We start from the raw sequence: 27,262 nt of genomic DNA on the forward strand, positions 1-27,262 counted from the left end.
AACAACTCAGTGTTCGCCGTTTTTTCCGACCTACTTCCATATAAAAATTATTTTCTAACTCGTTTTTTAACAAATTATCGATCTCGAAGTTTGATCGTTTAGAGAAAAAATTGCTCTTTACGATGCCTTTAGAACGAATGACCACCGATAATAAATAAGGGAGCTATAGCCTCCGAAAATCAAGTGTCAACCACTGGTCAAAAGCGTTTTATAAATATTCATAGAGAACTTCGTGATTTACAAAACCCTTGGCAGATTTATCAACAGCTACTAAATTTGAAGGCAATGGCTAGTATAAACTCATAGGGAGTCTCTGGTTGACGTATATAAAAAGAGGAGGAGGAAGAGTTCCGTCAGCACCTTCATTTGCAGTAAGGAAAGCGCAAAGAAAATTTAATTAAAACAAGTTGGCTAAGCTATCATGTTAAGCTATCATGCTAAAAAATATGTAAAATTAAAAGTAATTTACATTGCTGTATTATAAATAATAAAAAGCATTAAAGAAATAAGCAAAAGAAAAGAAATAAAATTATTATAAATTTTCATAACTAAAACTGTAATTCTTTCTTTGTCTTCAGCTACCGTAGCAAAAGGAATATTTTTTGATCCTCTATTAACCAAGACTTTTCCAGCTTTGGATGAAAAATCAAACCCGGGCTCATCGAAGTTCAAATAAATTGCTTGTAATCGCTATCAAAAGTTTTTTTAAAAAAAATTGAATTTTTTTGTCCTTATTATAAGATATAAAACTCTGATACATAGGTCAATACGCGTATGGCTCAATTTTATTCAAAAGTGGCCACGTAATAAGCAGTTAAATCTTTGCCAGTCTTCGCAACACCCATTTGCTAGTTATATTGCAGTCTTTGAGTACAATTACTAAGAGATGTTAATAGCTTGATACCAATTTTCTCTTGTTTGTTGAATCAAGTCTAGAATTCTTATGTGACTTATGTGGCCATCGATTAATAACGAAAACAAAAAAGATGAGAACGATTTTCAAAAGCAAAAACGCTTTCCGTTTAGAATGTTAAAAAGTAAGTTTAAGAGGCTGAAGTTGATTGCTTTTATTCTCACTCCCCATGAAGCTGTAACAAGAGGATGTTAAATTTACTTTAATTTACAACTTAAAGCATCTGTTTTCATCTCAGTTTTAAGTTTATCACAAGCCATGTATCACATGCAATCTTATATTTAGAAATTAGAGTTTTGAAAAAAGATCTACCCTAAGGTTGTTATTAGAATGGGGAGTAATAAAAACATTTTTGATCGATGATCTTGAGTTAGAACTAATCTAGAATGAGAAGTAATTTCTTTTGCTCTAACTCTTCTGTTAAAGTTTTGAGAAAGGAGATAAACACAAAGTAAACAAATCCTTTGTTATCCAACCATTTTCAGAACAGCTAAAAATTGCCAATGGGTGATTCTCTATCTTTTAGCTCATTTTTGATTCTTTGATGCTTGAAAATCAACATAAGAGATGCAAAAGATTATCATCATTCATACAACATTCTCCAGTGGTGGTGTTCACATCTCTTTCATCATTGACAACGTCCAATCTCATCTACATTGATTAAATCAACTTAAACATGCTCATTAACAAATTTTTCAAATGTTGTTTTTGTAACTCGATGCTTAAAATACACGGCGCTCAACCCAATATTAATATTAAGAGAGCCAGAATTAGCCTTGCTTATGTAGTCTTTGGTCCATAAACCATACTTTCGTTTGGACATTTTGAATAAAAATTTGTTTATTACACGCGTATTTGAGCAGCTAAAAAATAGTAGCGTTGGTGCTATTGACGAACATAATTTACTGAGTATATATTCTCTGATTTAAAAGTAGTAACAGGATCAACGTTATGTTAAATTTTAGACAAGTTAATTTGATTTTAAGTTAAATATTAATTTTACAAAGATAGACTGAAAATTACTTGTTTTTAATGCCATTCGACATAAAATTTTTTGCAATAAACCCACAGCAAAATTTGATTAAAAAGAAAACGTTTTTATTACAGTATCGGACAAAACATGGTGGACAAACTCAAATTTAGAACAAAAGTTGATCAAAAGCTAAAAAGAACTAGTAAAACAATTGTATATATTAATCTTTAATTAGTTTATTATGTTCTTAACAAAATTTAAAACGTTTGAATCATACTAAGAATCACAAAAAAAATTTATAACACATTTTTCTCAACAAACTGCATTTTTCCCTGGACAAAACAAGGTGGACAAATCAAAACGAAGCTTTTTTTTATAAGATTTCATTGTCTTTATTCAATTTACCGCATTCTTTTGTTTTCACTTTTATCATAACATTACTCTAAAATAATAAAATAGATTTTGGGACGTCTGGCCAATTATTTTTTCAATTAAACTAAAAATAGATTTAACTCGTGATATATGGGGTAAATTGCAACTTAAAATGGCTTACGACAATTTAGGAAGTGTTTTACGTGAAAATATTATTAAAGATTTTAAAAGCGGAAAACGTTAAGCTGAAATTTGTAGAAAATATAATATAGTTAAATCGACTGTAAGCAAAACTGTCAAATCATATGGATCTCGTGACTGCTATAAAACAAACCATCGGGGCGGACGTCCAAGAAAAACATCACAAAGACTAGATGGAATAATTGTTAAAGAGCTTAAAAAAGATTCATCTTTGTCATCCACAAAATTAACCGAAAAACTTGAACTACAAATCTCTAATCGCACTGTGCGACGAAGAGCTAACGAAGCAAAATTGTTTTCTCGAATGCCTGCCAAGAAACCGCTAACTTCCTTTAAAAAAAGAAAGCTAAGACTTGCGTTTGCCAAAGCACACCAAAATTGGACTGCAGACCAGTGGAAAAACATTTTTAGTGATGAATCAAAATATAACCTTTTTGGAAGCGACGGCAAGAAACGAGTCTGGAGACCAAAGAACACCAGATTCAATACTAAATATACCAAGAAGAGTGTTAAGCATGGAACGTCTGCTATGGCTTGGGGATGTTTATCAGCACTAGGAACTGGTCCTATTCACAAAATTGATGGAATTATGGACCGCTTTGTTTACAAAGATATAATGGAAGATGTTATGTTACCACATGCTGAATGGGAGATGCCCCTAAAATGGATTTTTCAACAGGACAATGATCCCAAACATGTCAAAAATTGTAAAACAATGGTTCAAGGACAAGAATATCACCATAATGGAGTGGCCTGCACAAAGCTCCTGACTTGAATCCCATCGAAAATTTGTGGGAAATAATTTAAAATAAGATTGAGCGTGCAAATGTGAAGACCAGTGAGGAATTATTTGAACAAATCGAGAAGGCCTGGCGAGAGATTGATATGAGAATTGTTGACTCATTAATTGTGTCTATGCCCCGAAGAATGAAAAAAGTAATTAAAAGTAAAGGAGGTCCTACCAAATATTAAGTTAACTTTTGAAGTTTTTTGAAAAATGATAAGTTAATTTTTGAATTTTTTTGAATTTTCAGTCGATTTTTTGAATGTCCACCTTGTTTTGTCCAAAGAAAAATGTAGCTTGTTAGGGAAAATGTGTTTTAAAACTTTTTTAGTGATTTTTAGTATGATTTAAAAGTTTTAAGTTTTGTTAACAACATAATAAACTACATAAAAAATAATATGTTCAATTGTTTTACTAGTTTTTTTTAGTTTTTGATCAACTTTTGTTCTAAATTTGAGTTTGTCCACCATGTTTTGTCCGATACTGTAAATCTGGTGAAAAAAGATGAAATTTTTCTCTAGAATATTCACGCAGGCTTTTGATGAAAGTACAATTAAATGCCCAATACACACAACCTTACCTTACCACGTGATATCATACAATAACCTTGTAATATCATATAACCTTACATAACAGAACGGAAGAAAAAAATTTATGAAAATAAAACAGTTGTGCAACGGTTTTAAATTATACAAAATTTTATCTTCTTTTTTAGTGAAAATGCAATTCGTGATATAATGCTAAAATAAACTCAAAATGTTTGTTTCACAAAAAGGTCGTTAAAAAGGTCGTTATTATGCTAAATTAGGCTTTATATTATAAGATTTTTACAACAGCCTAAAATCTTAAGACTTCAATACCAAACTTTATAAATATTATTAACGATATCATGATCATATACAACTGGTGGCGAAATGAAATATATTACATAAAAGGAACAAAAAACACCCATCAAAGGTAAAGAAGAAAGAATTACTGCGAAAAGATTATTTCGCAAGAATAAATGTTATTAACCAAGCTCGCCGCGGAATCTTTTTTTATCAGAAACAATAACGATTAAACCTAAAAAAAAAATATATTTTAGAAGCATACAACTTATTGATAGTCAATACACTGTCGCCTTTTTTAGATTCTTTGAGTAGCACGTCGATATTTTCACGGCTGTGAGTTCAGGTCACGTTTTTCAAGTTCCTCCAGCTCTTTCTTATCATTAACAATTTTAATTCCCATAGCGTGCGCAGAATGAATAATTGTTTTGCAAACTCCGATAAGGGGAGTATTTTTGAAGCCTGGGTCTTGTCCTTTAACTTGAGCTATTTCATAGATTTGTCTAAGAGTAACGCTACCAACAATTTCATGACCTTGAAAATAAGTAAATGAAAGTAAAAAAAAAGAGCCTACTTTAATCATAACAAACGGCTCGTTCTTTCTAACGAAAAACTACGGTTTAACCGTAGTTTTTCAGGTTAAAATACGATGACTTAACCGTGCTTTATCGTTCGTATGAACGAAACTGAATTTCCAACGTTTCACAAAGATTTTAAGATGGGCAAGTTTACCTGGCTTTTGTGCTCCTTTTTCCACACCTGCTGCAGCTTTTAAAAAGTACGAAGTAGGAGGTTTTTTTACAAAGATATCAAATTTACCATCCTGAAGTTAACAAAGATTGTTAGAGAAGCAGCATAAAATTCAAGATAAAATTGTAACTTTTTACCAACAACGTAAAATTGTAACTTTTTACCAACAACGTAAAATTGTAACTTTACCAACAACGTAAAATTGTAACTTTACCAACAACGTAAAATTGTAACTTTTTACCAACAACGTAAAATTGTAACTTTTTACCAACAACGTAAAGTTATTGCAAAAAAACTAAATTTATATAAAAATTTATAAAAAAAGTAAATAGAACTTACTTTAAAGTTTACAATGGTTGGAATCGGAATGCCGACCTTCACATCTTTCGTTTTTTCGTTAAACTCTTTTATAAACTGCATGATGTTTATACCACGCTGGTGTAAAAATAAACCACAGATATTATAATCAATTAAAACAAAGATTTTTACTAATTCTCTTTAAAAAAAAAAAAAAAAAAAAAAAAAAAAAAAAGGAACAAGTATAGAGGGATTGTAGAAAAGGGATATAATTTTTAAAAACTTGTTTATATTTTTTCTGAATAAAATATTAAAACGGTTTTTTATTATGCCTAAAGTTCAAATTCGTTGAACTTTTTTTGAACTTTTTGCTATGAAAGTTTGTTAACAGCGAAAAGGTGGAGCAGCATTTTAAATTTTTCTCTCCATATTCAGGCTGGTTACTTTCAAGTACCTTTGCACATGAAAATTGAAGATATGACGTAACGCCTCCATAGTTTGAGTTTTGGCAACGAACAAGTGCTGGCACATGGATAGAAACCAATAGAATTTAAATGTAATATTTATTTTTTCAAAATTGGGGAAGGAGATTCTGAACTGTTAACGTTTTTGCGCATATTTATCATGAAGGATATTTCCAAAAAGATTTCTCAATTTGTCAATAAAGGAGACTCCAAAGAACAAGGATCCGATTCTGAAGTAATCTTTTGATAATGTCTATGGTTTTCAGTAGCTTCCAACAGTTCATTTTTAAACAGATGTCTACAGTAGAATGGCAGCTGTCTCATGAGAAATAAAGTCGGCCATTCAACAGAATTGGCCGTATTTTTGAGAGAGATTTTAAAAGATAATTAACGCTGAGAAGCAGGGCACAACTCTATGGGTGGAAGTCTCATACTTCCAAGGATAAATATTTCATGAAAGTCTTTGATAATAGGCAACGAATTTAACTTTCTAATACTACTTTTTAAAGGTTTGTTCCTACAGCTTAAAAACCCAACTAATAGACCCAAAGGTTCTAAGTATTCTGTTCCTTCAGCAAAGTCTTTTGATGCAATCTCACACCATCTACATGGATGTGCACTACAACAGACCTTTTTACTAAAAATAATATCTAGCTTAAATTTATTAGACAGGACAAATGAAGACTTTTGAAAATTCAGCAAATCGTACATAAGTATTGTTAATACTGTTGAAGATTCTCTGAAATGTTCTGCAGACAGCAAAAACAGATTTTGGGACTTTTATCCCAGTGTGACCAGTGCACTCATGCCTATCAATCCCACCAAAGAATTTTTTGATGTTTGGATTATGTGTTTGATCATATTTTTTGGAACTGTAGGTAGAGTGGAGAAAAAAAAAAATTTAAATAGAAATAACAGTTGACTGACAAATAAAATATTCCAGTTATCGGTGAATATTTTCAAAAAAGAAATTTGAAGAAAAAAAAAAGGAAAAAAAATTTAAAAATTGTAACACAACATTTTTGAAATACAACTCATAACATTTTTGAGTTTTAAATTTCCAAGAACCATAATTTACGGAAATAAAAACTAAGAACTCGACGATTAAAAAAAAAAACATTTCTTGATATTTATAAAAATAAACAAAATACCTGGCCAAGTGCAGGACCGAGAGGAGGTGAAGGTGCTGCTTTGCCAGCAGTGATATACATTTTAAAGATTCCTGTTGTCTGTTTGGCAGCCATAACTCAATAATCAGAGGTCATGTGAATGGCAAAATAAATTATTTAAGACATACCAATTCATTAGTATCAAATAAGAATATCAAATATCAAAATCGATAACCTAAAATTTATGAAAGAAAATAAAAGGATGCAAGCTTAAATTTAAGATATTAATATTAGAGCGTTTTATCTTTAAATTTTCTAGAAAAATACTTAAATCATTTAAATTTGAAAAAAAAAAAAAAATTCCAGGTTATTACTAAGTTCAAGGCAATTTAAACAATTCAAATTTCCTACCATTAAACTCTTTATGTAAACAAAGCTCTAGAGGGTGTTTATTAATGTTTAGTGCAAAAAAAGAAAAAAACGAACTTAAAATTTGTCCTAATGAGAAAATAAATAAAAAAAAGAGACAAGGAAAGCTAATTAAAAAAACTTTTGCAATTCTGCTGAAAAACAAGAAGGTAAAATTTTTAAAGTCATTAAAGAATATTTGTTTTGAACTAATATTTACATGGCTCTCAAAGACCTTAAAATAGTTACTGCAATATACTACATGTAATATAAATGACGAACATCAATACAAAGAAAAAAAAGGAATGTAAAACTGAAATGAAAATATCTACATAACTGTTATGAAGTATAACACTAAACAATATCTAAATATTAAATACCTTTCATAGCTGTTAATAAATCAAAACTAATAATAGTAAAACTACAGAGGTAAGAAATAACAACTTTATAATTACATAACGATTTCTCATAAATTTACAAAATTTAAAGTTAATAGCATGGAACAAACAATTAGATTTATATTTTTTTACTAAGTAAATTCATATAATATGCTTAATACTGCTAAAGGAAAAATAATGTAAGCAAATGGCCGTACTCTTAAAATGTACTTATAATCAATTTCCATTAAGTAAAAATGTGCAACACCAAACATAACACTGAATAACTTCCATAAGTGTAAATATTTGAAATAGGCATTTATTAGAATCAACTGTGCAGCAACTCCGCAGATAATGGAAATTTTTTTCATTGTTTGACGATCTTCAAATGAAATAAAACTTGATAAATAAGGTATCATTTCACTCCCATAATAGTGCCATGATGAAAAAGAAGAATGTATTAAAAGCTGTATCAAAGCAGAAAAAAGAAAAGTATTTCTTTGATGTTCATAGCATGGGAAGAATGCCAAACACAATATCGCAAGTCCAGATAGAGAAAGGGCTTTGTTTAACTCAACTAAGGAATGATTTATGCCTCTTGTCAAAAGCAAAACTTCTATGATCTTCTTAAAAACTAATTTTTTTTGGACTTTATCGTACATTGTGTAAAATAGTAAGAAAGATACAAATACTAGAAAAGAAACTTGAGGAACAGAAAATCTGCCCATAAAATTCATTACTTCACTCATCTTTTTATGAGAACCTAAAAAAAAATTTCAATTTATTTGAAAAACAAAAAACTGCTGATTCAAAAAAAAAAAAGAAAAAAAAAAAGAAATCATTAAAGAGAAAAATTATTTAAAACACTAAAAATCATGACAAAAAGATTGCATTAAGATCTAATAAATATAAAATGCTAATTAAATATAAAACATATTACAGATCATTTTAATCAAATTTGCTACAATATAGGAAGATAAATATTTGTAAATTCCTCTCTAGATTTTTTGATGAAAGATGAATGTCGTCCCTTCATAACACTACTTGAAACCTTTCTTTTAGAAGCTTGAAATCCTGACATCTGAATAAAACCATTAAGCTTCCGTTTACGAGGCAGTTCAAATTTAACCTTTCTGTCAACCATTTTAAAGATTTGATTAATTACTGGTGAAATAAGTTTCGTTTCAGTTTTTTCCAGTTTGAAAAGTTTCTCTTTAATCAATTCAAGAATAACGCTGGATTGTCGTGTCAACTGCAAGTTGTTTCCATTTTGTATATTTTTATTTTCAAAGTTTATATGGTTCACATGCAAACAGCGCAATAAAAAACTCTCACCAAAGCACTCATAAAGAAAATCATATACACCAAATGCATCAAACTTGCTAATTTCAGTTAAACTGTAATCATTTGGGAACAATATTGCTATAGCATCACATATGGAGTCCTGAATAACTAGCTTTTGTCTGGGTTCAGTGTTGTCAGTATTTATGTAAGAGGTAAGATTTTTAAGAACAGGTACCAGGGCTTCATTAATGGCCTAAAATGATGAATGGGTCTGGATCAGTATGTTTATTTGAAATATATTTATGTTACATATCTTAAAATACCAAGAAAAAAAAAAACACTTTAAATATGAAAACCTTTGTTCCCATGAATCTAATTGCAGCAATTACACCAAATAAACTTTCAACAGGTTCTGTGGTGCGCAACCTTTCTTTCAATGTTTTAAAGAGTTGGGAAGATAAACCTGGCTGAATTGCCGCAAATTTTCTAGATGATAAAGTGATCAAAAACTGTTTTTTTTTGTTTTAAACATTTTTGGAACAATTAGGATTTGATTGATCAACATATAAGTCAAAGTAATGAGACTCACTTGCAAATTCTGATAATTATTAAAGCAGCGGTATGATGAACAGACCACTCATCAATAGAAAGCTTCACATCAGCCACAATAAATAATACAGTTTTCATCAATTGAAATAACTGTTTGTAAAAAAAAATCTTATATTCTCAATATAATTCTAATTATCAGCATTCAAATTCCAGTGTAATTGTAATTAAAAATCCAATAGCAATATATTATATATGAATACAAAACATAACAATGTTAAATTAAGAATTACTTTAAGTTTTTCTGTTAAATTTTTAAATTTACAAATAATTCTAACATACGTATGGCATAAGAAGAATGGAGTCATTTTCTATTAATGCATTGACTGCCAACAAAACAAAGCTAAATATTGATGTAGATTTTTTATTGCTTGCTAACTTGACCTGTATAAAAGTAGAAATGAGAAAGAAAAAAAAAAAGGAATATATCAAAACAATATTTTGAATAAGTTGAATTAAAAAAGTAAGATGTAAAAATTGAATTAAAAAAGTAAAATTTAAAAATTAAACCTGGGTGCACAAAAATGATATGAGGTGAGGTAACACAACCTGAAGTTTTTTATTGCATTGTAAATCCATCAAAGCAGCCTTCATAAAAAAATGAGGGTATTATAAAAGACTTATTTCATCACCATTTGTTTCTTTAGACAATAAAATCAATCTAGATAACAATGATGGTTTTCTTTGTTTAGAACTGCAAAAAACTCAACCATTATTATTGTTACAAATTGTTGAAAGTTCTCTTTAACGTAGCTTAAATTATCAACAAAAATCACAAGAAAAAAAATGCAGTTCTTCTGCAATATAAAAAAGATTTTTTTATAACTAGAAAAATTTTTATAAAAAGTTTTAAACAGACTCTGATCTATTGATAAAAAATAAATATTTACAAATTTCGTTTTTTATCTATATCACAATTTTTAAAATATATAAAAATTACAATTATTGATGCTAGACTTACCTTTCTCAAGTGTTTTCTTTGATTCAATAAAGCTGATGTTATATTAGAAAAATATGAAGCAATTGGCTAAAAAGAGAAAAATATGCAAATTGCTGACTGAATAATAACTCTCTTGCTATTTATGTAGGTTATTGTAAGACACCTGTGGGATTTATACAATAAATGTATATCAAATTAAAAACAGAAGACATAAATATTCTTTTACAAGAAAAGTGAAATTGAAAAACAAATCATGTCAATAATATTGATGTAAATGTAAATTGATGGGAACAGATATTTAATTGTTTTTGTACATTACCTCATTTAGCTCAGCATTTAATTCTTCCTTCACTTTATCTGAAGTATAAAAATTTAAATGTTTTTTTAGGTGTCCTGTCTTAAAGTTTGACAAATCTTTCTTAGGCCATTTGTGAGGGAATGTTGGTCAGAAATGGACAACTTTTTTTAAAAATCGTCTCAATAATTAATAATAATAACAATAACAAAAAAAATAAAAATAAAATAATAATAATTATAACTATCATCACCATCACCATCACCATCACCATCATCCTCAATCTCATCCTCATCATCCTCATCATCATCATCATCATCATCATCATCATCCTCATCATCATCCTCATCATCATCCTCATCATCATCATCATCATCATCATCATCATCATCATCATCATCATCATCATCATCATCCTCATCATCATCATCCTCATCATCATCATCATCATCCTCATCATCATCATCATCATCATCATCCTCATCATCCTCATCATCCTCATCATCCTCATCATCCTCATCATCATCATCATCATCATCATCATCATCATCATCATCATCATCATCATCATCATCATCATCATCATCATCATCATCATCATAATATTCTTATTATCATTTTATAATTCACAGCACAGATTAGCCAAGAGATTCAATGTTTCCCAGCAGTATATATCCAGCAGAAATTATCAATGAAAAGATGCATTCATTACTGTAAAAAAAACTAAACTGCCAAAAAATAAATTGGCTCAAAAAGCGGCTGTGTGTTCTACGTGCCAAAAATTGGCTTCACTTTTTTGAAAAAAATTGTGATTATTCTACTTGAATGAGTGCATTAAGAAAAACTATTCCTTTGATTAAATAGCATCATGGTGAACACATATTTTGGTCTGATCTCCTAACATCAAATTATGCTAAAACAGATAATGACTATATGGATCACAAGAATGTTAATTTTGTAAAGAAAGAACACAATCCTGCAAACATGCCAGAAATATGTTCAACTGGAGAATAATGGGATATACTAAAAGAAAAAGTATTCATGCATAGTTGGCAAGCTAAAAATCTTAATCAATGTAACAGAATAAAGTATTTCCTTTTACTGAGAAATACAATAATATAGTCATAAACTGCACTAAATTATTGTATTTCTTGGTCAAAATGGGGCAGATTCAATAATAGTTACATGAATGATATTACTGAAAAACATTGATGTAATAAATAAAGAATGCATTTAAAATACTTGTTTTACCTTCTATTATTTGAAATTTTATTTATGAATTTAAAGGTGTATTTCAACATTAGTTGCATTTTTTAGTTATCACCTGTTAGCATTAACAAATTAAGTAGGGAACCCTGTGTGAAGAGGGAAAGTGAGGTCATTGAAAGAGTAACAAAACTTTACTATCAACATACCACCTTTAACTTGCAATATGTTACAAACAAAATTATTTAAATTGGTCACCTTCAAAAAGTAGAAGTCCCATTTTTAAATTTGTTTTATACTTTAATTTCAGTACCACTTTCAGTTGATGAATTGAAAAATTTTGTTAAATACAAGTAGTAAAAAAATAATTTTAAGTTTAAGCAGTTATCTAACCAAAAGCAAATTATTTAAAAGCCATTTTATCTTCTGGTCATGGTATAATACTACTCATCTGTGCTGAAAGTTGCAGTTTAACTCAAAACTTAATACAAGGGTTAGACTGAAACAACTGTCAAGCATCTTCACTCTGTTGTATACTATTTAAAAGAAAACAACAGTAAATGTGAAGGTTTCTGTGTGATTTCTAACCATAGCATGAATAAAAAAAACACAGTATATTACTTTTCACATAGTAAAAAAAAAATCAATATTTTGAAAAGATTTGTTTTGTAACTAGTTTTACGAATTTTTTTATTTTGTTACTTTGCTTAAATATAAAAAAATAAAAAGTTAAAGTTAGATCAGCAATTAGATTTTTTTTTTTTGAAAGCAAATTTATGGTCATTTCATTCATTGCAATCTCCAAATTCATAACCAACATGGTGAACACGGTGAACATTGGAAACTCCATACATTTCTCATACATTTGAGTCCACTTGGCATGGAACAATACTAAAGATACTAAAGGTATGAATTTTTGAAAAAAACAATGTAAACAAATAAAAAACTATGTTACCTGTATTACCTGTATTGCAAAGCTTTCCTTCTAAGGTTAACCAATGTGCTGTAATAAAAATAAAATGTAAAATTTATTTAAATTATTTTGAAACCTTAACAAAAATAAAAACACAGGGAAACAAGAACCTTCTGCAGGCTATTTTTAATTTCAGGTATGAGAAAATTTTATTTTCATTTTTTGGAATTCTTTTAAGCTGCTATTAAAATTTAAATTAAATTAAATACTAATTTATACAAATTAGTTAAACTTTATACATAATTTATAAGTTTACTTTAGGCAATAGCTAAGAATAAGTAAAAATTAGTAATAGCAATAAAAAGATGTTATCATTAATTGATAAATAGCTTAGTAACTGAAAATGCTTTCTTAGTTTCAACACTGAAAGACTGGGTTGATTTTTTGTGTGCAGTTTTTAGTAATAAAAAAAAAAAAAAAAAAATTTAGTAATATTCAAAATGAGTTACGTGCTGATATCTTTTTTAAAAACAAAGTGTTTGATTTGCTTTTCACATAAAGCATAAAAAAAACCATTCCCTGAAATTAAAAAAAACAACTTTCACTGAAACTAAGACAAGATTACTAAGCATCAGTGTTCGATTTTTTAAAAAATACTAACAAATAGCAACCAACTTCTAAATCAGTGTTTTAAAATAGAATTTTCTGAAGTTTACAAAAATAGAACTCTTTATACATTTAAAACAGCAAAGTTTTTGATGTGACACTTTTTTATTCATTCATAAATTTTTTATGTAAAAATAATTTTAATGCACAATGAAAAAATGAGAAATTCATGTGATCACTTTTTTTTTCCAGCAATTTATAGCTCTAAATATAAAAATTGTTTTAAATTTGCTTTTCTTTAAATGACTGATAGAATTATGAAGTTTATTCATTATTATTCTTTAAAAATTGAAAAACCAAACACAGATGCTTAAAGTTTACTAACAACTAAAAAATAAACAAAAATTGAGCAAATAAAATACCTTTTAAAGAGGTTTCACCAGAGTCCAATGGATAAACAGAATCCAAAGCAATCTCTCGCAGATTTTTATCCTTTTCATCAATATAGCAAACTCTACTATCTCTAAATGGGATTGCTTTATAAACAAGGCCTTCTGCATCTCCATGACCATAAATTATCTTTAAAAAAAGGGAGACTTAGATTACTGGTAGTAGTAGGTCCTCACTTATAGATGATGTAATTTACATTCAGTACAGGATTAAGATTTTGCATTATTTATAACACAGAAAGAGATTTTATTTTTTATAAAATTATTACTTTTAGAATTGGTAAATAGAGATGGATGCAATATAGATGTTAAGAAGCATTTCTACAGCATTGGTAAGATGGATCACAGGATTAACACCCGAGTTATTAACAGAAAAAAGTAATAAAATATTAGCAAAAATTCTCTATACATTTAATTTTCCATTTTCTGTGATTATGTACTAAGTTTAAGTACCAACACTTTATTGCAAAAAGGTCCAATCCACAAATTTATAAAGATCTGTCTGTAAATTTATCAAATAATATTTGCATTTAGAAGGTGGTTAATGTAAATAAATAGATGGGAAAAAGCAAACCCTTAGAGATGATACTCAAAAAGATATTCACAAAAATCCAGTTGCAAGTTGCTTGATATCAAATTTACTTACTGTTCTTTTTTTGACTGCATTTTTTTAAAAAATGCAATCGATAAAAGAACAGGAAGTGAGAAGAACTGAAGTCATCCATTAAATTATATTTCTTACATTCATTTGAATTATTTTACATCTCAAAACTTGCTTACTTTAGAGATTTAGAAATCCTTCAGTCAAAAAGTCATGAAAAGATAAGAGTTAAGAATGTAGGGCACATGTTACTCATATTCATCCTAACTATTAAGTCTTATACCACCAGAAGCTACTAAGTCTCCTGATAATTTTTTTTTTTAAATGTAACATGTTTTCTCAAACTAAACTGCTGATATTAAGTCTTATAATCAGCTGAATCATACAATAAGGCCAATTGGATATATCTCAGACAGAGATAAAAAACATTTTGTTATACAAAATAAGGAGAGTAAACTAAAACTTCAACTATAAAACCTTTGCATATTGTAACTTTCAAATTTGTTAAAAATTTATTCTTTCTTATATATATATATATATATATATATATATATATATATATATATATATATATATATATATATATATATATATATATATATATATATATATATATATATATATATATATATATATATATATGTTAAGTAGGAGCTTAGTGGATATATATCCACTAGTGACTCCTATTTAAGATTGTTCCTCTATACAAAGAATTCACACTGTTGTAGTGCTTGCTTAGCAATAATAAAGATAGCAGGGGAGCTTAGGAAATAGCCTAGAAGACCCATCAGGAATGCTACTATTTATGATTCATCTTGCAAAATTTTGGTCAAAAGAGAATTTTTTAGGAAATAATGACTATACACATTACTTACTTCAGTGTTCATTTCTTTTAAAGAGTTGTTAAAATCTTCCGTGGTCAAACATGTTCGCTTTGCATGCTTCATGAACATCACAGCATTCTAAAAGTAAAATTAGTTTTATTTGTTAAAAAAAAAACTAATTAAAACATGAACAAAATATATTCAAGCTACAAATTAATTATTTTTGAATAAAAACAATGTTAGATTAATTATGACTTAAATGAATATAGGTTTCATACCATATCAATTGGAAGTGGATCTAAACTAGATTATTGGATTTGGAAGTGGATCTAAACTAGATTATTTAAATTTTTTAACAACAATTGTTCTTTTAAGAGAAATTGTTGAAAATGATATGCAACATTCCCATGTAAATAAATTTTCCTCAGTTATACAAATTTTCCAATCTTTTTAATAATTGATGAAACCCTTAACTTTTAGAATAAAATAACCATAATAACAATAATTGGCTAGATCAAAAACTGGAATAGAAATCAGTTTAAAACTATATTTTTAAAGTGATATTTTTCAGTTCTTTACAAAACTTTGCAAAATTACAGGGTAGATGTAAAATTGGACAGTTGAATTTTTCTAAACAAATTATAATATAAACAGATAATAACAATTGTTATAAAATTATAATAATTGTTATAAAATGCAGTCAAGTTCAAAACATTGAGAAAACTGATGATTTTCCCTGATGATTTGCCATGATGATCCCCTGATAATCCCCTGATGACTCCCTTATAATTAAATAGAGCCCTTCAGAAAATAACAAGTTTTTTTTAATAATTAATAAAAATGACTTTGTTTATTGAAATTCCTCATTAAATTTTCATTATACATCCTTTTACAACTTTTCAAACATTTTATTGGCATTGGCTGGACTCGTACTGACATTGCACTCAATTTTCATCTAATGCTAATAAAAACTTTAAAAATATATATATAAAAAAAACCTATAACAAGAAAACTAGTTCTTACATGAACAGCCTCTCTAATCCTATAAGTGGCATCTTCTGCAAGATTCCCACAAATTTCATCATTCAGCTTTGAAACTCCAACCGATTCAACCCAAACATCTAAACACTGCTTTGGAATAACAGTGTAGCGTGAGCTTATTCCATTCATAACATCTTAAATTTCTTATATGAAGTTCTAAATATGTTAGACTATATATATACAATTATAATATGTATATATGTATGTATATACATACATACATATATATATATATATATATATATATATATATATATATATATATATATATATATATATATATATATATATATATATATATATATATATATATATATATATATATATATACTTGTAACATTTTGTATCTATCAGTTACAAACTTTTGTATTGATCAAAAATGTCAAACTTTCAAAGTGAATTAATGAAATTTTACAACTCCAAATTTAATATATCCAAGATTCTTAGATTAGAACTCGTACTTCATACTGTCAATAGTTATAAGTTTTTAATCTTGATTAAGAACTTATAAATGTTTTTCATTTTTAATTGCATAAATCTTTTTCACCCTCAAAAGTATATAACAGAGCTTTTAATAATTTTTATCAGTTATTTGCCTTCCAAAATAGAAATAACTAAACAAATACTTCAAACGAAGCTATCTTTAATGGCAATATAAAATGCTATTGAAAAAAACATTATTTACTAAGTGTTTATATAAATATGTCTGCATAACGACTACAACAAACAATTTTAGTTAAATAAGTTATTTTTGGATCATACAATTGTATATACACTAAAAGTGATAGCTAAGTAATAAGAAAACTACAAGTAATTCATGTAAAACATATCTTTTATTAAATTAGTAATGAACAAGGTTACTTCATAATGATCTTCTTTTTACTCATTTAACCAACCAAGTGCTCTCACATTTAGGGTTACTCCAGCAATTTCATGAACTTTTAAGTCAGCTTTATGTGCATCTTCCTGTGTAAAAAAATCCACAAATGCATTTCCTGTAAATTTGTTAAAATTGTCTTTTGAAAGGATAATTTTCTTTACTTTTGAATCCTTTGAGAAATGTTTGTAAAGAATGTCTTCATTGCATGCATCTTGAGGTATTCCTTGAACAAAAATAGAGAAACGTTTCTGAGTATTTAGCTTGGTTTTTGAGTCTACTCTTGAAACTACATACTGAACTGAATTTAAAAAATGAACACCATCAATAACATTTTGTATAACACTGCCTCCAACCTTAAAAGTAACAAAAGCAAAATTAACTTTATGCAGTGTCTTTTTGATTGTACCATTGTAAATAAGATCAACAAAAGCCACTTCTCCAAATGATTTAAAATGATCAAGTAAATCCTTTATATGTATACTGTCAGGCAAGTCATGAATTGCTATTGTATTTAGGGCAGATAAGTTGTTGGTTGCATTGTTGCGCTTATCTACATCTTTAATGTCAATAAAAGAATTATCTTTTTGAACACATCCTGCCCTTAAAGCATTCAGGTAACTCTCTTCATCTTGAAAAGTTACAAATCCAAATCGGTATTCATTAGGAGCTTGTTCAGCAGAAGTATATTGATTTATTCGCGGAATTTCAACGGCTTTAACCGTGCCAAACTGAGACATTAAATTAAATAAAAAATTCTTGTCATGGTTAAAAGATTTACTGCCTATGAAAATTTTATTTTTATCTGAAAAATGCTTTCGTCGTTGGTATAGGGGTTTGTCACCTTTTATTGTATTATCTTCATACTCTGATTTCAGAGGCGTTGAAGAAAAACCCATTTGAAAATAAAACAAACAAAAACGTTCATTTTTAGTAAATACACCTGAATAAGAAGGCAAAAATAAGTTTCTACATTGAAAAGTATTTTTTGCAAATAATTTAGCGTAGATCAGCCCTCGTGTTGCGGCCATGATTAAATGGAGGAACTATTTCCGTGATGTCCGTATTGATAAATATCATGTTATGATCGTTTTACGGAACGTAAAAGCATAGATGCTACTATAAAACTGGAATAAGAAGTAAACGAAAAAAAAAAAAACTGAAATGTTTATCATTTTTCTTTTCTCTTTTGCATTTATATTTCATGCAAAAAAAAAAATCTGTATAAAGGAGTGCCGCTGTATTATAGAGAACTTTTGGGAACTAAAGGTGTAAAAATGTAAAATTTTTAAAAAAAATGTAAAAAAATATATTTAAAAAAATAATTTTTACGCCTTTGAATATTAAATGAAATGAATATTCATTAAAATAATAAATAAAACTTTTTAAATTGATATTCATTAGGAGGTTGCTAGAAGTATACATTCTTGGTGAAAATGATTTTTTTTTTTTTAATTATTTTGTATTGTTAACCTACTTTTTTTTCAAAACATGAGCCTTCATATCGAAAGCTTAAGGTGTTTTAAAAGAAGAATTCAAAAAACCCTATGTGACCTTTTTAAAAAGAGATGCACAGTTTTCTAGTTCTCCTAAAAAATTGTGGAAATGTCACTTAAGGCTTTTTGCCTTTCGGATATCGATATTGATTTCGCGAAATTTCAACCGGTAAAAAAAAAAATTTTTTTCAAGAAATCTTTTTTAAACTCTCGAAAGTAAAATTAATCTTTGCGAAACTAAAAAGCTAGTTTTGTGAAAAGGTTTATAACGTCAACAAGATTCTCTTTTCAAAATTAAACTCACTTGTTCGAGAAAAAATTAAATAGAGAAAAACCGAAGAAATCTGCTTATGAAGGGAAGAGTAAAACATGATAATTGCTAACACATATGTATTACAATAGGCGCGGCTAAATTAATTTATAATAAGTTAAAACATAAATAAGTACGGAAGCCTTTGCTATCCAAAAAAATTTAAAACAAAAATGACTCGCATTTACATTCATAAAACGCAAACAACTTACACTGAAAGCAATAGCAACACTTATTAGAAAGACTCGAGGACAATTTGAAAAATCTTTTACAGTACCACCATGTTGACAAATTTAAAAAGGAAAAATTAAGAGTTAACACTCCCAGAGTTGAAGGCTAGTGTCTAAGTACATCTGAGGTGCTTGAAAAAATAAAGCATGACGATGAAGCCAAAAAGTCAAAGCAGTTAAAAAAATACAAGTTTGACTTTAGTAAAGCTTAAGATCAAACTCAGCAAGTGCAACATTAAAAAAAAAAAAAAGAAGACAAGACAAAGACTTTAAGCATCTGTTCGAAATTCTGATAAAATTGTAAAAAATGTTTTTGCAATTTTCTAAATAACGTGCATAACAGTTATCTTAGAAAAACCCTAGAAATCATACCCGGTCATTCTTACTCAATATATTGTTATCAAACTCTGAGAAATTCTGAAAGATTCTGATAGGATGAGAATTTTGAAAAAAATTTTGGTAAATCAGACCCTTACTTAAAAGCAAACTAGGTGTGAGGTATGAATTGTGCTTAAAAAAAAAAACATTCACAATGTGGAATCTGATATTTGGCAAATGATAAGTAGACTTAAAATCAAGCATTAATATAAACTATAAAAAGCTCAAAAATAGAGATGGATGAATGACAGAAAGAGAAAAGAGTTAGACAGAAGAAGAAGCAGAAAATTGGTCTTAAGAAACGTTAGCGGAAGTTTTACCTGCAGTATCTTCTTACAGTATCTATTACTGAGTATTTGCAATTGTTTTTACTAACTACTCCTCTTATACTCTTCTAGTTTTTCTTTAAACGAATCACTTTTTCTTTCTTTTAATAAAAACAGTAGAACTTCCACCGCTAAGTCTAACTCCTTTCTCTTTCTGTCCATTAATCTCTATTTTTAAGCCTTTTATAGTTTTCAATTATTGCTTGTTTTTTTTTTGTTCTTATGGCTATTTATTTGTTTATTTATGTAACAGGATAGATAAGTCTCCGTGTGTACGTCTTTTCTAATCGCTGTTTTTAATTTCTTTTTCTTACATTATTAAAAAAAAGAAATTAAAGACTTAACACCATCCTGGTCCTAAAAAGTTTTTTTTTTCGGGAAAACGTTCACTCTCACCATTAAAAGATATATTTATAATCTTAGCTCAATTACAGTGTTTACATGTCCCTCAAGGTCAGTTAACACTTCTTAACTTTTAACAAAAATAGCCGGTACAAAAGTTCCGCCCTTTTGAATTAAAATTCTGAAATAACGCGACACCTCGTTCAGCATAGTTATTTACGCAAGACAGGTTCTTTCAAGCAGCTTCAACTGCCTTGTATGGGTGACTTAATATAGCTTTCAAGTGGAAGGTCAGAAAAGCAGAACCTTAGAAAGAAAGCTATAACATCACGGTAGACAATTTCGAACAGCCCTAATTTGTAAATGACGCAAGTATCTTTGTGGATATTCTATTACTTGCATTAATAGAGATGGAAACCGCTGACACTTTATCAGACTTCAGTTCCATTTATTTTGTTAAGTATTGTTAACCGAGCTCACTAGATCACTATCTATTACTTAAAAGCGATGAGCTAGAATATGAATCAGGGTCAAAAGTCATTATCTCTAGCTTGCTAGCTTCACCAATACAGCCTACAGTTTTGATAAAGTTCAAATAAACCATGCCCTGCGTTTTATTCATCGCTTCTCTTTTCCAGCAAAAGTATTGCAAACAAGATAGAAACCAGTCCTGGACTCTATTTGCACCATTCAAAATTATCAAAAATTTAAAAATCTAATTATTACCGTTAAAATCTTATTTGTTTATTATTGGCTTATGTTTGCAATAAAATGCTCAGCGTTGGCATGGGTAATATCGAATATCTAATGTCACTAACTTTTCTGATTTAGCAAATCCTTGACATAGCCGCTCAAACGACCATTAGGTCATGATAGCAGAGAGCACAATATACCGTTTGGAGGGGAATCCTGTTAGCCAGATATTCCCTTAATAGTGTAGATAATGGTGAAGATTTGACCATCTTACCTGAAAAATTAACAAGCAACAAGTTAACTCCTAAGCAAAAACGCACCAAGTTTGTAATTTATTGCCTGAGGACTGATTAGTATTATACAGAAATAAGATAAAATCTAAAAAAAATGTTCCTTTTTATACTTTGATCTGTTGTCTCCATAAATAAAATAAACAAGATTAAAAAACAATTACTCACAGAATCTACAGAAGTGAAGGCTTCACTTAAAATAATTATCAGATTCTCTAAATTGCGTGCTGTAAAAAAGAAACGGTGTTAGTAAAACTTGTTATTTCAACAAGATATGAGGCTTCAAGATTTCAACAAGATGAGAGGCAATCGGTTCGGTTATTGGTCACATAAAATTCAATAGTTGTTCATATATACTTGATATATAATACTTTTTTGTGATTAGTATTGAATTTAACAGTTTTGAAATTATGGCCGAAGTATGGTACTGTACCAGTGAACGCCATCTGAGAACGGGCATTTTTACAAGCTTTGAAATTTCACTGACTTTAAAGCATATTGTTCAATTTTGCTGATATTTTTTGTATTTCTGAGGTCATAAGGAGGCTTTTTGACAACAATTTCACAGAATATAGTTTTTTCCTATATCTGCTGAGACACCCAACCACTCGTTACACCCTGGTAATAATTAAAATTGCTTTGTGTTATAACTTTATAAATGACCAACTTAATTGTGTGCTACAAAAGAGACGTAATGCGAGAGGGTTTGTGTAAAATTACAAGTAAACAGAGAGAAATTTTTTAACTAAAAAATTAAGAATCATAAAACTTCTTTTTAACAATATGAAAAAGTAAACCTATTCTTCAGTTAGCAAGGAAACGCTTGGTTGGCCATCATTACGGGTACGCACTGAAAAAATTAACGAAAGTAAGTCAATCTTCCGATGGTATTGGGTAGAACTTTCCATTACAACGTTGAAGATTTTCCAGCCACCGTTGAAACAAAAACTTCTTAATAGCAAATTCATTAGCGTAATATCGCTCATCTTCGTGCCTAAGGTATTCGTTAATTGTGAAAGGTATGTGACGAATACTTTCTTCTGAAAAGCTAGTTTTACTTAAGGAATGACCTAAGTATGGGTTTTTTAATCCTCCGGTGTTATGAAATTTTGTTAGTTCTAAACGCTCTTCGTTCCACTTGATACTTTTCCCAGTGACTTCTAGTTCTCTCTGCCAACCAGAGTTTTTTTTGCTTACATGATCAATTGTTTTTGTTGGAAAAGTATCCGGCTTATTACTTTTAAAAAAAGAAGTTCCAGGTGGATAAACATACCCACGTTTTTTATCAGAAATGGAATTTTTAAAATTAAATGGCTGAAAGCTTCTTCGAGTAACTAAAGCTCCATGTGTATCTTCATCAAAAATATGGGTTTTTAAACCATCTTTGTATTGACTGTTCTGCTGTCTAGGAAAGCTGGAATTTACATCAACATAAGAATGATTCGCTAGTGGTATTTGTAAACGAAGCAGTTCCATCTTTTTCTTACGACATTTGGAGGATTCACTTCAAATTAACAAACTGGAAAGAAAAAACAAAATTAATGAAGCAGAAGAAGCCTATGATATTTCAAACTGCTTATCAGCAATAGTTTATTAACAAAAACTTAAGAGCTTAATAATGAACACAAAACAAATAATATTCTTATGATTCTTCCATCCATTATGATCTTACTTTTAAAAAAAAAAAAAACGATACGATATTAAAATCTACAAAGCAGGAGGTTGCTATTTAAGAATGCAAAGTAGCTCAATTACAGAATATCAACAGATATCACCCCCAGTCAAACTTATAAATATCAAAATTCTTGAAATTTGCAGAAGTAATTAAAAATTTATGTCGCATTTGTAACATTTAATACTCAATAGTCAATTCGCATTCTATACTACTTTTAAAATGCCATCGTCAAGAAAAGCAACATCATCTCCATGACTACAAAACCAAGATTTATGATTTGCTAATATTTAAAACACGATATTGGGTATCTAAAAAAATGTGACTCTAGGAGCTTACAGAACAGGTATAATTAAAATAAATTAAAATAAATTAAACTCTTAATTTCAATCATCATACAGCTGTTTTAATCAAAAATAGAAAGAATCCAAGATAGCATTTGAACAATTACTATTACTTAAAAAATTTCCATATGCTTTGACATTAACTGATAGTTTAACATATAAAGGACAACTTATATAGGAAAGAGTCAAAATGGACTAGATACTAAATTGGTTAATTTTTAAACCAATGATACTTTTCAAGCATAACACTAAACACTTTAAAATTTTCAACCAAACAAATTTCTCTCAAAAAGGTCTAAAATTTCTAGTAGAACCCCTTTGGAAATTTTTAGCTTCAATATTTTTTTTCAAAAATTTAGAGGTTACTACATTCCAACCAAAAAATTCAATTGTGTAAAATTATGATCAGTATAAAGAAATTTCAGCTATAACGAATGAAAAAAGTTAAAAATTTGAATTTTAATCAGACATGCACACAAGACCTGAAATAGTGTCCATTCCCTGCAATTCATTTATAATATAAATAAACACTACTAAAACTTTTGTAACTAACTGGCTTAATGTTTGAAAAGATGTTAAAGCACAATTTACCAACAAAAAAAAAACAGTGATAAAAAAGAAATAATTTAAAATAAAACACCTTGGAATCAGTCAAAGTAACAGGTCTACGAAATGGCTGACTTTGATTAACAGATTTGGAACTTTTCTGATTGGAGACCTGATTATCAGCTAATGGTTTAACTAATGATACTTGCTGATGAGCAACCTAAACACATACAATTAAAAAAAAGCTATTTGAAGAGCTCTTCAATTGGAGAGATATTCAAGAAAGTTTTAATCTTTAATAGGTATACAAAAAAAAAAAAAATAACAATTAATAAAGCAAGTAACAATGATTATAAGAGTAATAATATTGACAAAAATAATAATAATAAAAAGTAATAATAATGATAATAACAACAACAAAAACAATTAAATAATAATAACAATAACAACAGTAATGTTAAAAGCAACAGTAAGTGTACCATTTCTTTTTTGATTTGTTTGGTGCAATTTGAGCAATACCAGATTAAACGTGGATCATTCATATCTTTTGTAGAAACAATAGGTTTGTGACATTTTTGGTGGTAATGTACCTGACACTCAGAACATTGAACAATAGAATTATCTTCTTCGCCATATTGCCTCCTAAAACAATAAAATGCTTACTAATGATTTTTAGCTACACTTAATTTGAAACTTCTTGTGAACTCATTTTAGTATAAAAAACACAAAACACATTAAAAAATGTACTAAAAAACTAAACAAATTGAAATTTCTAATTGTGTTTATATTGTTTATTTGTGCATTACAATCACAATAAGCAAGCAAGCAAGCAAGCAAGAGATAATGTTACTTGTTTTGATTACCTTAACTTAATTAAAACCAAAGAGACATAAAGAAATCTCTTGTAATAAAAAAATTCAAATGACATACTTATAACAAACATTACATAAAGGTTCACTGAAATCCATTATCTCATCTAATGAAAACTCTTCATTGAAAGAAAAGTCAGAAGACTGTGAAATTTCCGTTGGATCTATCATTCTTTTCTTTAAACTTGGTTCAAAAGAGCTTGCTGAAGCAATCTCTTCAATAACAGACTCTTCAACCTCTAAAGATAAACACTGTTAGATCACAAACTTATTCAGTGATTGATTAAATTGAAATCCTAAAAATATTACTTCCAGGTGTGTTGTGAACATTTGTTATTTCAACCCACTCTTGGATCTTCTTTTCTTGTAATTTCTTAAACTTAAAACTATAAACTCTTATTTTTGAACAAGGCTAAGTTTTCTTACGCTTTTTAACTTTGGTATGTTGTATGCTTTTTAACTTTGTTATTTCAGTCTCAGAAAAAGTTTTAGAAATAGTATCAACTGTCTTTGTGAAAATGGTGCCTTTTAATAGAAAGAACTTAACATTATGAGGAGAAAGAATAATTATGAACATTTACTTAAATATTCTGCACTATTGAAGACATTTAGTACTTTCTTAATAAGATCATACTATCCAGTATCTTTAATTATTTCATATAGATTTTCTACAAATGACGGCTATCAAAATAGTTTAGCCTATAGCATGTAATCATAAAAATATAGAAAAAAACTGTAAAGCCTACAGAAAGTTACAATTAAGTGAAAGTTAACATAAATAATTGTGACACACTTGAAAAGGATTCCTTTATGTCATCATTGTTGCTTGTAACTTCTTCAACATTATTGATCGCAATACTCAAATCTATTTTGTCATCAGTTTCTGAAGCTAGGTCAAGTATCTTCATCTTATTCTCATCAAGAATTTCCTGAAATTAAACTTTTTACACTGAACTGCTCCACTTACAAAACTTTATTATTCTATCTTTCTTCATTCAATTTAAAGAGATTTGAAAAAAAAATTTTCCTTACATTTCAATCAAAATACTTGTATGTAAAAAAATGAACTTAATTAATTGAGCTCAGAATCTGAAGGCAGTTGATATACAACAAACAAAATAACCAAAAATTTACAAAGTCAGTTAAATATTTATTACAAAAAAATAAACACCTAAATTAATAAATATAGATATTCATTTATCACAAAAGTCTCCGGTATATTAAAATTGTTATTTAGAATTCTGCACAAAAAGAGTTAAGTGTAATGAAAAGACAATGAAGAAAACTATTAATAATCAGCCACCCATTTAGTTTTTAAATGAATAGTTCATCATGTACAAGTGCACTTGCTAAATGCTTTTTTATATATTTTTATAATAGTGTTTGAGATATTATCAAGTGTCACAGGAAATCTTACAGTCACCAACAAAACTAATTGATACACCTGAGGAAACTGATGAATTGTACAAACAAAATATTTTGACTCATAAACACTGATTTTTTTGCAACAAGCTTTCAAAACTGATTTTTCAACCTAATATGTAATTTTAGGCTTCTATCATTGCTTGAATATTGAAATATAAAAATCTGTTGATGCTTCTTCAAAGTAATAATAAAAAAAAAAAAAAGTTAGAAAAAAAAAAATTTACATAGCAAAGGGAGGTTTTTTTCTGGTCCAGATTTTAAAACATTAAGAAATTTTAAAATAAATTTTAAACTTACTTTACCTTTTTTTTTGGTAATTTTTTATTTGGTAATTTTCAACTTATAATTAAATAAATAATCAGAATTTAACAGAAATTCTTAGAACATATCAATCAACTAATTCTTTTAATGTGCATTTGGATTTTATTAGTGCCACCTAAAATTCTTGTTTTACAAAACATACTAAAAAGATATTTTCAGAAAAGAAATAACACAGTGATTAACTAATTTCAAGTGTAATTGAGAAGCGTTCACCCAACAATTTTAGTAGTATAACTATTATGGTCTGGCGAGCCCAATTGAATAATTTCGAATTAGCTTCCCTAGTTAGGAAATGAAGTTTTACTCTTATTTTTTATTTGTTTTCAATTCGTCATATAAACAAAAACATAAAACATTTGGCTAGTTTACTAGTTTAAAATGTATTTTCATATTGAAAAGAACTTACATTTTTAACTTTCGAAAAACCATACGTTTTTTCTTTATAATCATGTAATAAATCTTGCAATAGTTGAGCAGAATCAGCACTCTTTGAATGAAGCAGAAAAATCGCTTTTAAAAATACAGAGTCTACTTCTCCAGTTAGTAATGTGGTCATCTTCCATTCTAATACAGCCAAAGCTGTTTATAATAATTCATGGAATTCAGTACTTTACTTTATTCAGGTAAAAGAAGGAGATAATATGTCGGCTAGATTTGAACTTCCTTTAACGTCGGATTCGTTTTAAATGATACTTTTACTCAGAGTTGATAACTCTTCCTGGCGGCAAAATAACTTTCTGTCGAATTGCCGACTTTTTTTGGAGGCGGAAGCCGCTTGCGGCCGCCGTCAGAAGATATTTCAGAGGCAAATTGATTTAGAGACCACCTCCAGTTGCTTCCGCTTTCCGATCGGCGGCAGCCTCCAAAACGTGCTGCCTCAATAAAAAAGTTCTGGCGGCAGCA

The 27,262-nt window shown here is 28.5% G+C and overlaps 4 protein-coding genes across 5 annotated transcripts; all 4 read right to left on the minus strand.

The window, feature by feature from the left end:
- Positions 1 to 3,923: 3,923 nt before the first annotated feature.
- On the minus strand, positions 3,924 to 8,240 carry LOC149890207 (uncharacterized). The gene is made up of 4 exons (XM_090085953.1): positions 6,733 to 8,240; positions 5,160 to 5,255; positions 4,803 to 4,893; positions 3,924 to 4,604 (listed from the first exon to the last, which is right to left on the minus strand). Exons 1-4 carry the CDS (start codon positions 6,823 to 6,825, stop codon positions 4,399 to 4,401), a joined length of 486 nt encoding a protein of 161 aa, XP_089942079.1. The 5' UTR covers positions 6,826 to 8,240; the 3' UTR covers positions 3,924 to 4,398.
- A 73-nt stretch (positions 8,241 to 8,313) lies between these two features.
- On the minus strand, positions 8,314 to 16,411 carry LOC145183157 (TAF6-like RNA polymerase II p300/CBP-associated factor-associated factor 65 kDa subunit 6L). Of its 2 annotated transcripts, none has more exons than XM_090085955.1 (11): positions 16,223 to 16,411; positions 15,251 to 15,337; positions 13,748 to 13,904; positions 12,771 to 12,809; positions 10,625 to 10,662; positions 10,327 to 10,392; positions 9,876 to 9,953; positions 9,648 to 9,749; positions 9,349 to 9,458; positions 9,116 to 9,245; positions 8,314 to 9,012 (listed from the first exon to the last, which is right to left on the minus strand). In XM_090085955.1, exons 1-11 carry the CDS (start codon positions 16,367 to 16,369, stop codon positions 8,437 to 8,439), a joined length of 1,530 nt encoding a protein of 509 aa, XP_089942081.1. In that variant the 5' UTR covers positions 16,370 to 16,411; the 3' UTR covers positions 8,314 to 8,436. The 2 variants fall into 2 exon arrangements, with proteins under 2 accessions (XP_089942081.1, XP_089942080.1); XM_090085954.1 differs by having other exon boundaries at positions 12,762 to 12,809.
- A 4,807-nt stretch (positions 16,412 to 21,218) lies between these two features.
- Positions 21,219 to 22,658, minus strand: LOC149890208 (uncharacterized). The gene is made up of 2 exons (XM_090086268.1): positions 21,980 to 22,658; positions 21,219 to 21,800 (listed from the first exon to the last, which is right to left on the minus strand). The coding sequence occupies exon 1, from the start codon at positions 22,656 to 22,658 to the stop codon at positions 22,056 to 22,058; it is 603 nt and encodes a 200-aa protein (XP_089942394.1). The 3' UTR covers positions 21,219 to 21,800; positions 21,980 to 22,055.
- Positions 21,878 to 27,060, minus strand: LOC145183527 (integrator complex subunit 12-like). The gene is made up of 6 exons (XM_090086267.1): positions 26,766 to 27,060; positions 25,407 to 25,542; positions 24,675 to 24,852; positions 24,224 to 24,386; positions 23,839 to 23,964; positions 21,878 to 22,701 (listed from the first exon to the last, which is right to left on the minus strand). Exons 1-6 carry the CDS (start codon positions 26,913 to 26,915, stop codon positions 22,684 to 22,686), a joined length of 771 nt encoding a protein of 256 aa, XP_089942393.1. The 5' UTR covers positions 26,916 to 27,060; the 3' UTR covers positions 21,878 to 22,683.
- Positions 27,061 to 27,262: the final 202 nt, after the last annotated feature.

The sequence above is a fragment of the Hydra viridissima genome, unplaced genomic scaffold (genome assembly GCF_058129835.1).
Source record: "Hydra viridissima isolate aposymbiotic clone 2 unplaced genomic scaffold, HvirCarnegie_v1 scaffold_4, whole genome shotgun sequence".
NCBI lineage: Eukaryota > Metazoa > Cnidaria > Hydrozoa > Anthoathecata > Hydridae > Hydra > Hydra viridissima.